This window comes from Volvox carteri, assembly GCF_000143455.1.
Source record: "Volvox carteri f. nagariensis unplaced genomic scaffold VOLCAscaffold_1, whole genome shotgun sequence".
Classification (NCBI taxonomy): domain Eukaryota; kingdom Viridiplantae; phylum Chlorophyta; class Chlorophyceae; order Chlamydomonadales; family Volvocaceae; genus Volvox; species Volvox carteri.
The window spans coordinates 2,319,417-2,334,576 of NW_003307545.1; the positions used below are offsets into that span (position 1 = coordinate 2,319,417).

A 15,160-nucleotide genomic window follows, 5' to 3' on the forward strand; every position below is an offset into this window, starting at 1 on the left:
TCACAAGCGAAAAAGAAGTAGCAAGCCATGCAAATTATAAGGAAAGCTTCGTAGGCCTTATGCAAAAAAGTAACGGTATGCCAGCCACGGGCAAGGGATTTTCGTTGCGAAACATTAATTTTTCAGTTGTCGTGTTTACGTCTCTTCAGAGGCTCTGTCACTTATGTTGCCTTTGGCCATAGAAAACGTGTAACCGTTAGCTGTCGAGCCCACTGGGCCACTCACCCCGTACCATTGTGATATAGTTTCTCAAGATGATGTAGGTAAAACTGAACTTCGCGTAATCTACGGTGTCAGCCCGTCTTGAAACCCTTGATGCCGTGCGGATGGCCGTGGAGCTGCAGGCGACGGACTCGGTCATTGACTTTACCATCAAGGCAAGTAACCACGCATTCCGTGTGGTCACGCTCGCGGGCGGCGTTTTGCCATCACCAATTGTAAAACACCCCTGCTCAGTCCTACAGCCGTAACGCTGCTTGCGCGTTCCTCGCTGCGCCATCCCCCCATAACGTACACCTACCATGCCAAATCCCTTGAAGCCTTTTTCTCCGCGCCATACAACGCGTCTCTGGTTAAACCAGGCTGCGCTCTACGCCCATTTCCCTCGACTTAACTGAAGCGGCGCCCTACTTCGGCCACACTCCTCACGGCTCATCGCGTCCAGCTGCAAGCCTCCATCTCCCCCACACCCTCTCCTCCACCCTACACTCCACCTAACCCACTTAGCCCCACATACACATCACCAAGTAAAGTCCTGCATCAGACTCCTACAACCCTTGCACCTCGCGCCTTAGTTCACTTAAAACACACCGTATACCACTTACCTCGCTTCCCCCCATTTCACCCCGCCCCACCCCTCAATACCTTGCATGGATCGCCTTCCCCCAAAAAACTCCACATACGTACGTACGTGCATACATACGCACATACATACGTACGTACAGATATTGCTTCTGGGTGACTCTGGGGTGGGTAAGACCAGCTTGCTCACTCGGTTCGCTCACGACAGCTTCGACGAAAAGGTGGCTTCCACCATCGGTGCGTGAGAGCGCTATAGTGAGAGTGTGTATGCATGTATGTATATATGTCATGTATGTACGTATATATGTATGTATGCGTCTATTGGGAGGGGAAAAGAGAAGATGAGACCAGAAGGACGGCATGCGGGGGGAAGGGAACGGAACACATCCTTATCGCTTCTTCGCTGCGTAAAAGAGACGCAAAGGCCATAATGCCCGTAATACGGATAGATATAGTTGTGTGAGCCTTGGGTTTGATGTTGGCGCCCAAAACATCCCCCGCCATCCTCGAAACCCCCTCATCCATCCATCTCTCCCCTCCGTTCCCCTCCGCCGCTGCCCGCCGCACTTTGCCGTACACTGTGCCCCTGTTGACGACGTCCAATTCCTCTCTGTCGCCCTCCTGAGCTCCAACATGTGTAAATTCTCGGGAGGGTGCTGGGCCAGATATGTGTGTATATTATATACACATGTGAAAATACACACATTTAACTTATTTGCTTTACGAATTTAGTAAGTATACCCGGAGAAATCGTGGTTTTCCCCAGAGCCTCTTGTAACTTGTGATTACTATTTACAGACGCTACGAGGCATACATACGTACATACATACGTACATAAACACAGGCGGCCCCCCCCACACAAGCACTTCGGCCCCCGCCTCCGCACCCTCTTCTCGGCCTCAGGCGTCGATTTCGCGGTGAAGAAGCTCTCTGTGTACGACAAGCGCGTGAAGCTGACTGTTTGGGACACTGCTGGCCAGGAGAAGTTCCGCACCCTCACCAGCACCTTTTACCGGGGCGCGAAGGGGATCATACTGGGTGGGTGCCTGGGGGTTGTGGGGTGCCTGGGGGTTGTGGGTGCCTGGGGGGCTGCTGAGGGTCAGAAGAGGACCCACTCAGTGTGGGCGGGGTGGGGTGGGGGGTTATGAGGGGGGGTGTAGGGGTGTGGGGTACTGTGAATCTGTCGACGGGGCTGTGTGGTTGCGTGTGTGTTGGGGTACGTGGGCGGGTGGTATGTGGGCGGGTGGTACGTGGGTACCCATTACCTCCTCCCCTCTCCCTCTTTTTGTCCATCATCATCATCATCATCATCATGACGGACACACCGGCCCCGTTTTTCTTTTGGGACCGCCTCTCCCCACCATCACCACCACCAGTGTACGACGTGTCGCGACCCGACACGTTACGACACCTGGAGGAGCAATGGATGCGAGAGCTGGAGCTGTACGGCACTGAGGCGGATGCCGTACGCATGGTGGTTGCTAACAAGGTTGACGTGGTGGGTCGGGGGGATTGGGCACTCCTCCTTCCCTCACGCACATACATACACATAAACCGAAGTTATAAAAACACCATCTTGAGTAAAACATCCTTCCACTCCTCCTCCGGGTGCTGTAGGGCGACGCGCGGCGGGTGTCCTGGCACGAGGGCTCTGACTTTGCTCGGCGACACGGGTGTTTGTTTGTGGAGACATCCGCAAAGACCAACATCGCGGTGGCCAACGCGTTTGAGGAGCTGGTGCTCAAGGTAGGGTGGGGTAGGGTGCGGGTAGGGTAGGGTGGGGGTAGGGTAGGGTGGGGTGGGGTGGGGTGAGGGTAGGGTGGGGTGGGGTGAGGGTAGGGTGGGGTGGGGTGAGGGGAGGGTGGGGTGAGGGTAGGGTAGGGGGGGAAAGGGGAGGGGAGATGGGGGGGAGGTGAAGAGGTGGGGGGGAGGTGAAGAGGTTGAGGAGGGGGCGGAAGGGGAGGGATTGAAGGAATGGAGAGGGACTGGCGAGTGCTTGGAGGGCTGAGAGGGAATGATGAACTAACAACAAGTGTCATTGATACCCTCGTCACCACAATGAGGAGCGCTATTGGACAGGCAAAATGACCTAAAAGAAACAAAACCAACGACAACCACTGGTAGACATAACTATAACTGTCAACTGCCAACGCTCAATGACGCAGATCCTCGAAACGCCATCACTCCTGGAGGATGCTGGCGCGCATTCCGGAACTGTACGGCTAGACAGCTTACAAAGTGGGTACGGCGTGTACGACTACTGCTACTGCTGATGATGCCTCTCGTAACGTGCCACGGAGGGGCCACCCCCCGGCCTCTCCCCCCCCTGCCGGAGGGGAGGGGAGTTGCGGACCTCTACCGCAGCAACCCCCGGGCCCCTTGCATGCACTCCCATGATCCTGAGTGCGTGAGTGAGTGGGGGGAAGGCAAGGGGGCGAGCGGACGTGCTGTGTGGAATTGCATACATGCTGCCAGGTGGGCATGCCGTACTTTCAAGCGTGGCGCTGATACCCCACAGACCCTCTGGGGGGAAGACATTTTCTCCCCTGCCCTGAGCTAGCTAGCTGTGATTCGCCGTACAAGTCGTTGAAAGATTGTAGTTCGTTGCCGGTCGGGCACCCAGCGCATTGCCCCCCACTCTCTCTCCCTCTCCCTCTGTCTCTTACTCTTCATCGGCTAGCAGAGCTGCTGCTAGAAACAGCCCCGTGTAGAGCGGATCAGCTTTTTACAAAAGCTCATGTTCTAGTTCCTGTAGGCTGTTGCAGGCGTGTCGATGTCAATGGCGGTGTGCCGATGTCAGTGGCGGTGGGAGTGGGCGTGCGGGTGGCTATGTTGCGAGGAGGCAGGTGCCGTATGACTGCCCGGACTGACGGGAACGGAGGAGGAAAGGAGGGAGGGGAACCACATTACCCACAGGGCCGCCGCGTTCACAGAACCTTTCCGGCGGTGTTATCGGCAGCCTCCAGGACGGGGGTTGGGGTGTGGGGGTGGGGTGGGGGGGGCCGCCTCCGGTTGCGAAACGGTGTAGCGAGCGGCGGCTGCGTGGCGGCCGGGACTGGCAGTACTGCAGGGTACTGTCCTTGGTACGTTTTAAGACGCCGTACGTACCTTACCGCGTCTGCCACACGTTTCCATTTTTAGGCTTCGCCTCGCCCAAAGGAAACTCGTACATATTCCCGTGCTATGCCGTGCAGAATTGAGCGAACTGCCGTACATTTAAAGTGGGAAGAAGTGGGGTTTATACCAAGGGCCGCTTGGGGAAGTGTGCTCGAATGACAGCAGCTGGGTTTGTCCACGGGGTTTGTAAATAAGTGTACTACTGTACGACCAATTTTCAAAGGCCGTCGGGTGAGCCGTCGGGTCTATCTGTCGGCGCCTACCAAATCACAGAGGGTGCCCTTGTTGCGGCGTTGGTTTTGTTTCGTTACATCACATTAGATGATTACCTGGTCGGAACATTGTTGGGTGCTCCTACTGGTGCTATGACTACGACAAGTGGTGCTATGACGCTACCATGACAGCTGTGACTATTATTGCGGGTTGTCGTTTGCTCCCCTGTCGTTGGATGTGTTGGTTTTGGGGGATGTGTTTGTTTGAAGTTTGGAAACTCGATGGTGATGTTTACACGGCGGCGGCTGCAATGCGCGGGGGCAATTTGGCGGCTACCGGCCGGGTTGTTGGTTGGAGCTGTTGATTATACAACGTACTTGTCGTACACCCATCGCTTCTCGGTGCGTTAAGCGTGTGGTGTTGGTTGCGCGGGGCGGCTGCCTCCACCCGGCGGCGTGTGTGTGCTGTGATTGTGATTTATGCAAGGTTCTTTGTGGACAGGATATTTGTAATTTCCGATATTTGTAATTTCTTTTGTCTTCTTCTTTTGTTCAGTAGAGGGATCTGGTAATCTGCTGGTCTTATAACGGAACCCAGTCCCGTGAAGGAGAATCGGATGCGTTGGCGTGCCGGGCACCTTATCTAATCACGTTCGAAAGTCTCTCTCATTTTTTTGCGCAATCTCCGTTGAAGGCGCATGAAACGGAGAATCCAGAAGGCTGTTGGCATGTGTAGATGTACTTGAAGACTCAACACGAAAGCTTACTAAAGATGTGAAGGGCGTCTGCGTGCGCAATGTGGTATCAGCCGGCCTTAGAGAGATGTGTAAGCGATAGCCATTTTCCCGGAATGTGCGTGGATGCAGCCGACGCAAACATGCATAGCAACATGGAAAAACAGGGGAAAAGGCGTGAATTACGTTATAGATCATGCCGCACCATTTGGTAGAGAGGCTGGAAATCAGCCACGCAACCAGCTTAAATTGGCTGTGTGAGATCGTGTGCTGTCCTACAGGACCGCCCGGGCTTTCGCCTCACGTGCAGGCGGGAGGCCCACAAAAGTGAAGAGTCACAGGAGTGCAAACGTGGTCAAACGCCGAAGATTGAATACATGCTTTCCCCCTTTATGTGGTCGCCTTTTTTTACATGTGTTTCTAAGCGAGTGACTGAGTGCGAAAGTGCGCATGTTGACGAGTGCGTAGCCTTGCTTTAGCTGAATCCAAAGGGAATCACTAGGGTCAGAAGGTTTCGGGACATCTGTATTATATTTTTAGGAAAGGAGCATCACCGTGTGAGTATGCTAGGTACGTAGGCGGGGCCTGCGGTCCGCGCAGGACGGACCGCTTAGCTTTGATTAGTGGTTTTCCTAAGCCAGCGGCAGAATTTCCAGGCGGCCTTGGCGGCAGTAAGCGCGGGCCATGTGCGGCGCAAGTACCCAACCCTTCAAAATTGTGATTTTCCGACACCTTGGTGACATTGTAAAGGGGCCAAGGAATCATACTACTTCACAGCTTATGTAAGAAACGCTTCCGCTGCGTTATGACCGCTTAGCATCCTATAAAGCACCGCAAAGGAATGCTGTTAGTACATAGTATTTCACCGGGTCTGCTGCTGGCCGAGGCCAGCTACCTCTGAAATAATGGGAAAGCACGGTGAATTAGAAGGGGGAACATGAATGTGTTAAGTAGCATTGATGAGCTGTTGATGCAAGCAAGCCTCCGATTAATATTTGAGAAAAGGTCATTGTCATGGAATCCCCTGACTTGGTCTAGCGGGTGTTGCGAAAGAAGCATGGTGCTGGATACTGTGTTGGAACAGCGCACCAACCTATCCAAGTGTTGCAGTAAGGAATGATGAATTAGTCAGACTTATTTGGCAACATGGCATAGACCTTTTGCAGATTTAGCTCTAAATATTAATCTGACAATGTGTTTCTCTTATCATTAATGCCCTGCAGCATGTACTCTTTTTGTGCAATGACCAACGAAAGGGAAGCGCAAAAGACAGCTGTTAGGCACAATGAAGCTTGTGATTAACAACTAGCAAAAGCGCTAGCCGCGTCAAATTGAGCGTCCACTCGGATGTCTGTGCCATCGCGCCTCCGATGGCTGCTGCCTGGGTACAACTGTATGCCAGAGGTGTATGCATGGGGCCGCGAAGTTCTCAGGGTAACGGTCTCTGCTATCGCTTTCAACTTTATGTCGGGGTGTTCAGGTCCGACCCGTCTTCCGACACAACCCGTCAACCTTTTCTTGCCGCAGGCTTCAAATACTTTCTTCGCCAGCACCGCAGGGAGGCAGTTTGTTGTTTCACTTCATTTGGTCGCCGTCCCAAGCGCTCGGCCAACAACCTTCCGGGCTTCCAGCAGCTCCAGCAGCACTATCGAAGCAACTGCAGACCTGCGGACTTCATCGGAGACAGCCGAAGCCACGCCGGAAGGCTCCTCGCAGCCGGATGCACAGCCACCCGTCACGTCAGCTCTCGGAGCTCCTACGCTGGGGCCCCGTCCTGCCACTAGTCCCCACCGTGCAACAGACCTCAGTCAGGGGAATGTTGGCCCCAACCCGACGTCCGGGGCAGATTACTTAGAACATCCGACGGCAGTTATCGGCAAGGGTGGAATCAGTGGCGGTGGCAACGGTGCTGGCGGCGATGCATGGAACCGATTGGGGGGTCTCGTACGGCAGGCGCGGCGGTCAAGTCCGCGGCGGAAGAGGGACCCGGACGGTCAGGCGCCGATGGAGCTGACCGCCAGGGTGCAGCGGCTGCGGGAGTCGCTAGGGCTCCCGCGAGGCAGCGGCGGCGCGGCGACTCACGCCAGTGGCGGAGCTGCATCTGCGGCGGCGGCGCTGATGCCGCCGGAACCGGCGCGTGCTGACGGCCCCGGCGGCAGCAACGGCATGAAATCCGGATCTCGGGTCAACAGGGGCGGCAGTGATGGAGCCGAAGAACCCCCGGCGCTGCATTGGCGGCGGGCGGCGGCCTCGAGTGCCGCGGGCCGGTCCGTACAGGTCCGCGATGAGGTACGGCGTTCCGATACAGCCGCGGAAGCTGAAGGCATGATGGCAGGTGAGGTCTTTGTCGGCGCAGGTGAACACACCAGCGCCGGCGCCAAAGACGGTGAGGTGCCGGCGGACGTCACCTCCCCAGGTGAACACGCTGCAGCGCCGGCCGATCGGGCGGTCGGTGGCGGCCTTCAGAAGCCGCCGTACGGCACTAGTACAGGAGCGGAGGAGGAGGAGGCGGTATCAGCGGGCAGCTCCATGCCCGCAGTCGCTGCCGGCGGCGGCGTTGTCGGTACCCTCCGCATCATCCAAAGGACTGCCGGTGGCGTCGGGGCGAGGACGGCGGCGGCGACGGATCGTGACGCGGATTTGCTGAGCCGCATCGCTGAGCTCCGAAACCTCCGGGATGCTGAGCTGCTTGTGTACGACGCTGGATCTTGGTTTCGTAGCAAGCATGCTGCCAAGTTGCTGGCCCGCCTCCCGGAGCTCGATCTGCAAACCAGCAACTCGGGGCCTCGCACACGGCGCATGATCCGGTGCGTCATGTTGCCGTATCGTATACATGCCAGGTACCAGGTGTACTGCATGAACTGTCGTACGACCCCCTTTTGGACTTCGGCAGCTGGTGCTGGTTTGTACGTCGGTCGGCAGTTGGCAGTTGGCAGATCCCTTCCACGCTTAGGTGCCGCACTTGTGTGAACTGCGACTCACCCTCCTCCTCCTCCTCCTTCTACTTCGCCTCCTCCTCCTGCTGCTGCTGCTTCCCCGCATCCCTCGCGCTCGCATACGTGATGGGTCGTACGGCGCTGAGTAGTAAGACGGCATTTACATTCTCTTACAACCCCCTCCCTTCCCACCCTACTCCCGCCCGTGCTCCCCCTCCCCCTTCCATCACCGTTCACTCGCAGCTTCCTGAGCGCCGCCACTTTGCGGGACCTGTCGCCCCTCCCCGGCCCCGACCTCGCCCGCTGCCTCGCCGCCTTCGCGCGCCTCACCTACGTGCCGCCGGAGATCGTGGCGCCCATATGCGCCGCCCTCACCGCCGCCGGATCCAGGAAGCTGCGTGCATGCTCCGGAACCGAACTGGCGGAGCTGGCCTGGGGTCTAGCCTCCTTGGAGCAGCTGTACGGCGATATGCATCAGGCTGTACGGCAGCCGGCGCGCGCGGTGGCTCAGCTGGCGTCCGGCGGTGGCGGTGGCGGTGCGCGGGTCGTGGGTTACGTCCGCGGGGGGGGTGATTCGGGGGTGCTGGGTGTCAGGGTCGGGAGTGGGGAGCAGGTGGGGCCGCAGCTCGTACAGAAGCTGACGGCGGCGGCGGAGGAGGAGGACGGGACGGCGGAGGTGGCGGCAGCGGCGACGGAGGGGACGACGAAGGCGGAGGGGCCGCAGCCTGCGGCAGCGGAGGCAGTGGAGGAGACAAAGACCACATTGCACAGAAGCGGCGACGGTGTGGACAGAGCAAGGGCCAGCAGTAGCAGTAGCAGCAGCGGCGGCGACGGTGCCGACAGCAAGGTCGTACAGGCCGCCGCCACTAGTTGCGCAGACCACGCCTTAGCTTCTTCTCTGCCGTCAGCCTTGGAGGAGAAGGAGGAAGAGGAGGTGGCAGCAGCGGCTGTAGCACGCACCACGAATGACGGCAGTAGTAGCGGCGGCGGAGGAGGAGGAGGGGGAGGAGGAGGGCGGCTTCTGTCCACGACGCGAGGGCGGCAGCACCGCCACCACGACCGCGCCCACGCGGCTCCGGTAATGGTGTGGCTGGTGCCCAGGGCGATGGATCGGATTTGGGAGCGCTTGGCGGCGGCGGCCGGGTTGTGCGCGGAGCGGGGCGGCATGCAGGGCGAGCAGCTCGCCAAGTGGGTATGGGTGTGCATGTGTACACCAGTGTACGCGGCCTCGGGGATGTGCAGGGCTGGAAAGGGCTGGAAAGGGCTGGAAAGGGCTGAGAAGGGCTGGATAGGGCTGAGAAGGGCTGGAAAGGGCTGAGAAGGGCAGGTTTGACGACAGCAGGTGGCTTTCCAACGCCCTTGCAAGTTACAGTATGTGTGCGCATGCATGTACGTGTGTGTGCGTGTGTGTATTGATTTTACGGATTTCATGTCGGTCACATTAGTTTATAACATGTGATGCGAACAAACAACATTGACGATCGTTTCACACATGGGGCATCTTCGTCCTCCTGGCCCAAACCCTGGAACCCGAAAACCCCCAACCCCCCAACCCCCGAACTCCTCCTTACAGGGTGTCCTGGGCATACGCGCGCGTCGGCAGGACTGACCAGCGTCTGTACGACAAGTTGTCTGCCGCTGCACTGGTCCTCATGGAGCCGTTTCAGAAGAGGATACAGGCCGCCGCCGCCGAGGCGGTCTCGGAGCCGCGGTACGGCGTCGGCGGCAGCCGCCGCAGCAGCAGTAGCGCTGCCGCCGCCGCGGTGGCCCGCAGCGGCGTCGCTCCCCCCCTGGACCCCACCTCCGTCACCACCCTGGCCTGGGCCTTCGTCGCGGCGGGTCGACGGGATCCTCCGCTGCTGGCGGCGTTGGCGACCGTTGCGGCGTCGTACAAGGGCGTATTCGAGAACGACCAGGTGGTGACGCTGGCGCGTTCGTACGCGCAGGCGCGGCACTATGACGAGGCGCTGTGTACGGCATTTGCGATGGTACGAATCGAGCACACTGTCCTCCTCCCGACTCCTTCCTGATTTGTTGGCCAGCCTCATCGTGACATGATAAGAGGGGGCCACAGCCATTCCCGTTCCCGGGTATCACCCGCGTACACCAGTCACCTCTTCTGGGGCCAAGAAGGGAAGGAGGGCCCCCGGGGCCCCGAGCCCCACTCCCCTTCCCCCGGGGAGTATTGGGACCGGGGTAAGACTTTGCCTTTACCTTAACCTTAACCTTAACACGCAGCCACCGTCCGTCTGTTGACGTTTCTTAGGGGCCCCCTGATTTTTACCCCCTCCCACCGCCCCTCCTGCCCCAAGCTTGGCGCCTTTCTGAATCCATCACTACCACTGTATATATATAATGTATAATGTATATTCGACGACAACATCTTTGGACCCACCATCACGAGCATCACAACCACCTCCGCCCTGCGTTCACAGGTGGCGTCGCGGCGGCACCGCCACCTCACCGGGCGCCAGCTGACCGCCCTCATCGGCGCCCTGGCGGCTCTGGGCCACCGGGATGACGAGCTGGGGGGGCCTCGCCTGGCGAGGATGGTGTGGGACAAGAAAGGTGACCTCAGCGCGGAGGAGGTAAAGTACCTGCAGAGGGGGAGAGGCGGGGCGGGGGCGGCCCACGGGCGAGTGGGTGGTAGGAGTGGTGAAGGGGAGTGAAGGGAGTTTCAGTCCTATCCACCGTATCGGTATTTCCGCTGTCATTAATTTGATTTGAAAGACTCTTTACTATAACATTAAAAAATATATATATAAATTGGAATTGAAAATTTTTGGCAACTTTATAACGGTGTTCCTGTGTACGGCGCCTCTCAGGTTTGTGAGCTCATGTGGGCATGTGCTCAGCTGGGACTGGACGAGCAGCGGGGTCCCGCTGGCCTTGGTTTCGGAGTGCTGGGGCTGGGGCCTGCAGACGGGGCCGCCCGGCCTACATCACCATCATCAAGCCGCTCACTCACCTCGTCCTTATCGCCGAGATCCAAACTGGCAGCGGCTGCCAATGCTGCTGCCGGCTCCATCGGCGGCCGCGGCGGCGGCGGCGGCGCCGCCGCTACCTCCGCCACCTTGGCGCTAGCAACCGCGTTGCGAGGGCGTTGCGAGGGGCTGACACCAGTTGATTTGGCCCGGGCGTTGTGGGCATCGTCTCTGCTACTGCTTCCGCTGCTGCATGAGCCAGGTTATAGTCACCATGCCGTACAGCAGCTGCTGTGGGACCTGGTTTCGGAGGTGAGGCAGCAGCTGGTACGGCACCCGCCGGAGAGCTTTAGCCAGGATGCGCTGCTGCAGTTGTACGGAGCGGCGCAGTTGCTCGGCCCGGCGGTGCCGCCGTCGGTGACTGGCCGTGACATGGGCAGCGTTGAGCTTGCGGGTGGCTACCAAAGTGGCGTGGAGGAGGAGGGGAAGGGGGAGGGGAAGGCCGCACCGGCGGATCGGTTGATTGGGTTGCAGGACGAGAGGGACGGGGAGGCAGCCGATGTCGTACAACGCGACCGGGGAAGGTTGTACGGGAGGGCGGCAGCTGGGAGCGGTTCTGCGGCGGCGGTTCGGATGTACGGCACTGAAGCCATCACCCAGTCTGGCCTACAGGCACAGGCCGACCAGCGGCAGCATGACCCGCAGGCACAGCAGGAGAAGCACGAGCAGCCGGAAAAGGAGCAGCAGCACCGGCACCGACAGCACCGCCCTCGGGCTACCTGGGGCAGGAGGGTGTCCGGCTTCACGGAATTCGGGCCCAACCCGTACGACGGGTCATGGTCCGACGTGGACTGGGGCCGCATTCGCGTCGCAGCCGACGCCGCTGTTCCACAGCTGACGCCGACGCAGGCCGGGGCGGACCCACGGGTCACACACGGTCGAGGCGCCACCTCGCCAAAGCGACGCATGAAGTACTCCTTCGACTCTGCTAACGAGACCACCGCGGCAGCGTTGCCGTCGTCCGAGTACGATGTACGGAAGATGTACGACGAGGCAAGCGGTCGAGAGCTGTGGGAGGTGGTACCGAAGGCTCGTGCGGGTGGTGCCGGCGCGGGTGACGTTGAGGGGCCCCTTGCCGCGCGGGTGCTGCCGGCGGCGCTGCTGCGCGCGTGCCAGGCGGCGGCGGCGGAGTGGGCGGCGGCGGAGCGGCTGCGATTGGAGGCAGTGGAGGCGCAGGAGGCGGAGTTGTGGCGCCTGGATGTGGCGGCGGTGAGGTGACAGCGGCTTGGTGTCGCTGATTTCCGTCCATGTCGGACTAGAAGCACCTAAGCCCCGGGCCCCTCCCCAACCCCTTCAACCGTCAGTGGTTCTCTTATCCCGCATTCCATTCTCCCTCTGCCCTCCCACTGCCCTTAGCCCTCTTGCCTGGCTGGCTGGCTGGCTGGCTGCCTGCTGTCACGTGGCAATGGGGCCGTATCTATGTGGGGCTGGGCTGACCTAGGGGGGCCCACATCGAGGGGCCCATCTGGGGCGATCAGCTACGACTGGCTGCTGCTCTTTCTGCGCGTCAAACAAACAGACAGAAAGACAGATAGACAGGCAGATAGACAAGCAGATAGTCAGACAGACACCCTAAACCTGATCTGACAAGGCCTTTATGTTACCCCCGTTCACGGTCCACCTCCATCATCTGACATGCTGTCAGGTTTCTAGTTCCCCTCGCCGTACCTTGGCCATCTGTCCCCTCACCCGTTTTCGCCGTACGGATAACGCCTAGGCCCTGATCCCCTGTAAGCTCCTCTCCAGTCCCCCACTCTTTTCCGCTCCTCCGCTCCCTCTCTGCCCGCAGGCTCTCCGGGACCTCACAGCTGCGGAGCCGCTACTGCGGTGGGTGGCTCCGGACAACACTGCCGTGGCGGATTTCTTGGTGCTACAGCCGCCACCGCCGCTACCGGCGCAGTCAAGGACCTCTGGCGCTGCAGCGTACGGCGTCACCGCCCCGGCACCGCTTGCAGTGCTGCTGGTGGGAGATACGGAATGCACACGGTACGGTGGTGGGTGTGAGTGCGGTGGGGCGGGGTGGAGGGGCGGGGTGGAGGGGCGGCTGTAGGCAACAACAGAGCAACAGAGAGTGACTTGACGAAGGGAAGGAAAGGAGATTGGCGGAGGATTGAGGCGAGCTGGAGCACCTCCGGAGCGACAGTAAGCACTCAGAGGAGGCCGCATGTGGGGGATGTGACTGTCACACATGAGCCCTGATGTGACTGTCCCAGTGTGACTGTCATACATGAGCCCTGACCCGTGGTTTTCTTGTCCTTTTCTGTTGGATTGCAGAAATCCGCCTTTCATGCCACTGGGCTGGGCCCGCATGCGGCAACGGCTACTGGAGGCCAGCGGCGCGCGAGTGCTGGTGGTGCCGTACTTCCTATGGGGGATGGTGGGGGAAAGCCCGGATGAGCAAATCTGCCTTTTGGCTAATCTGTTGGGACAGCAGCGGTAGCTAAGAGGCACATAGACATACATACATACATATATACACAGACAGATGTACACTCACACAGGAGCGCGCACGTTCTCGCTCTGTGCAGCAGAGGTTGTTCACTAACTGGCACTAGTGTTTGGGGAGAGCGCCGCCGATGCAGTGGTGGCTTGAAGAGGCGAGAGTCCAAGAGGCGCGCTGGTTTCGGTCACCCTATCTGTCTTACATGCAACGGAAGTAGTATATCGTACTAGGATATGGTTATAACCTTTATTAGATCTTGGTGCAGGTGCAGGTGCAGGTGGTCTTTCGGGGTTATCACAGTGGTGGGATTGGGAAAAGTGGGGGTGTCAGTCGGGGGGGGGGCGGTGTGTGGGGGTTTGGGGCTAAATTAGCAGGGATAGAGAGGGTAGCCGGTAGCAGGCTGAGGTCCATGATGCGACAATCGTGGCTCGTGGCCGTCGACGAGTGCAAACGCAGGTGCATTCGTTTCAGCACATAGCATGTTGTGGAGGCTTGAGCTGGGGCTTTGGGAAGGCTGTTCTTAGTTTACAAGACACAGCCATAGTTGCATAAATGCGGGCACTTCGTGATGATGCCTTGCATGTCCTCTCGAGGACACTAGGACAAGGGCTGTGTCGGCTTCCTCGAAGCCGGAAAAAGGGCGAGGGCCCCCTGCATGCGTACAGGCCGGTAGCTAGGGCGGCACGTGTGACAATTGATGGGTAGTGTCAACGTAGTGGGAGCGGTGCTTGTTGCAGCAGTGCTGATGCTGTGGGAGCTATGCTTGTCAGAGCGCGGGAGGCAGGAAGCCGGGGCTCATAACCTGTCGAAGAGACGGTGTCTCTCTGGAACCTAGCAGACATGGCTAAGAGTCATTGGCCGTTACACGTAGTCAGGAGGTCCGCGATGTGCCACCGACAGCCCCTTGCTTGGGCGTAAACGTAAAAGTCTGAGGTGCCGTTACCGGCACACAGCGGTCCAGGCCGGCTGCTCAAGCTCAGCAGACGCAATCGCAGCTTGCCAGCCTTCAGCTGACTGGCTTTGCGGTCTGGTGCCGCAGCCCGAACACACAGAAAACAGCGCCGTACAGCACCATATGCACTGCCAACGGCGCCCCTTCAGACGCGCCCTTGTGGCCCCCTCAAAGCCTAGCTCGACACACTTCCCCAAAGCCCTCAGCACTTTCCGGTGCTGTCTGTGATGTTAATCCCTGAAGCGCCAGCGGCTTCCGCAATCCGCCCCATAGCCGCGACACTGCAAGTCTTCGGAGGTCCCGAGCATTGGCCAAAATAATTGTACAAACGAGCAGCTTGCGTACTTCATAGAGAAATGAAAGCAAATTTGTCGGCCTACTGGTGGCACGTCGGAATGCCCCTGCGGGCAAATGGTAACGCAAGCTGGGTGTTCGAGTTATCATACACCGTCATCTCAGATTTCCATTATGAGACATGCGGCATCTTTTGAGATTAAATTTAGACCGAGAGGCGTTGATGTGACTTTGACCTCGGTCAATCGAGGCAGCCAAACTTGTTTGTCCTCATACGATTTTTGTTGGTTACAGGCGAGATACCTTGCAGTAGAGAATGGAATTTATTACCAGTGCTGCGTTTCAGCCGGGCGAGATATTATGGTTGGTCCGTTAGACACACACGGCCACACGGCCACAGGGCCACACGGCCACACGGACATGGGCAATCCTACAGCGCGGGGGCCTCCTGGGCGCTTCGCGCCCGGGGGCCTCGCCCAAAAATGCTTGGATTATGGGAATTTTGCATGCAGGTTAGGCTTATGGGGTCCATTACTTAGCGTCATCGGGGAGCAAGGATTTCGCGGGCGTTGACCAGCTGTGACCCACTTTGTGGTGGGAACGATGCGACCTGTGCCGCGGCATAAGAACTTAAAGCAATATTCTCCGCTAAAAGATCTCTTGTAAATGATATGCAATGGTTTGGTG

The 15,160-nt window shown here is 58.8% G+C and overlaps 2 protein-coding genes across 2 annotated transcripts; both read left to right on the forward strand.

Annotated features, from left to right (window-relative positions):
• Positions 1-115: 115 nt before the first annotated feature.
• VOLCADRAFT_78758 (RabC/Rab18) lies at positions 116-3,074 on the forward strand (the record flags this gene model as incomplete). The annotated part of the gene is made up of 6 exons (XM_002945717.1): positions 116-377; positions 945-1,038; positions 1,705-1,839; positions 2,178-2,299; positions 2,419-2,547; positions 2,967-3,074. The coding sequence occupies exons 1-6, from the start codon at positions 327-329 to the stop codon at positions 3,072-3,074; spliced, it is 639 nt and encodes a 212-aa protein (XP_002945763.1). The 5' UTR covers positions 116-326.
• A 4,319-nt stretch (positions 3,075-7,393) lies between these two features.
• On the forward strand, positions 7,394-14,539 carry VOLCADRAFT_127356 (uncharacterized protein; the record flags this gene model as incomplete). Its single annotated transcript, XM_002945718.1, has 8 exons — positions 7,394-7,671; positions 8,044-8,988; positions 9,374-9,788; positions 10,236-10,388; positions 10,626-11,993; positions 12,574-12,770; positions 13,059-13,161; positions 14,453-14,539. 8 exons carry the CDS (start codon positions 7,394-7,396, stop codon positions 14,537-14,539), a joined length of 3,546 nt encoding a protein of 1,181 aa, XP_002945764.1.
• Between the last annotated feature and the right edge of the window lie 621 nt (positions 14,540-15,160).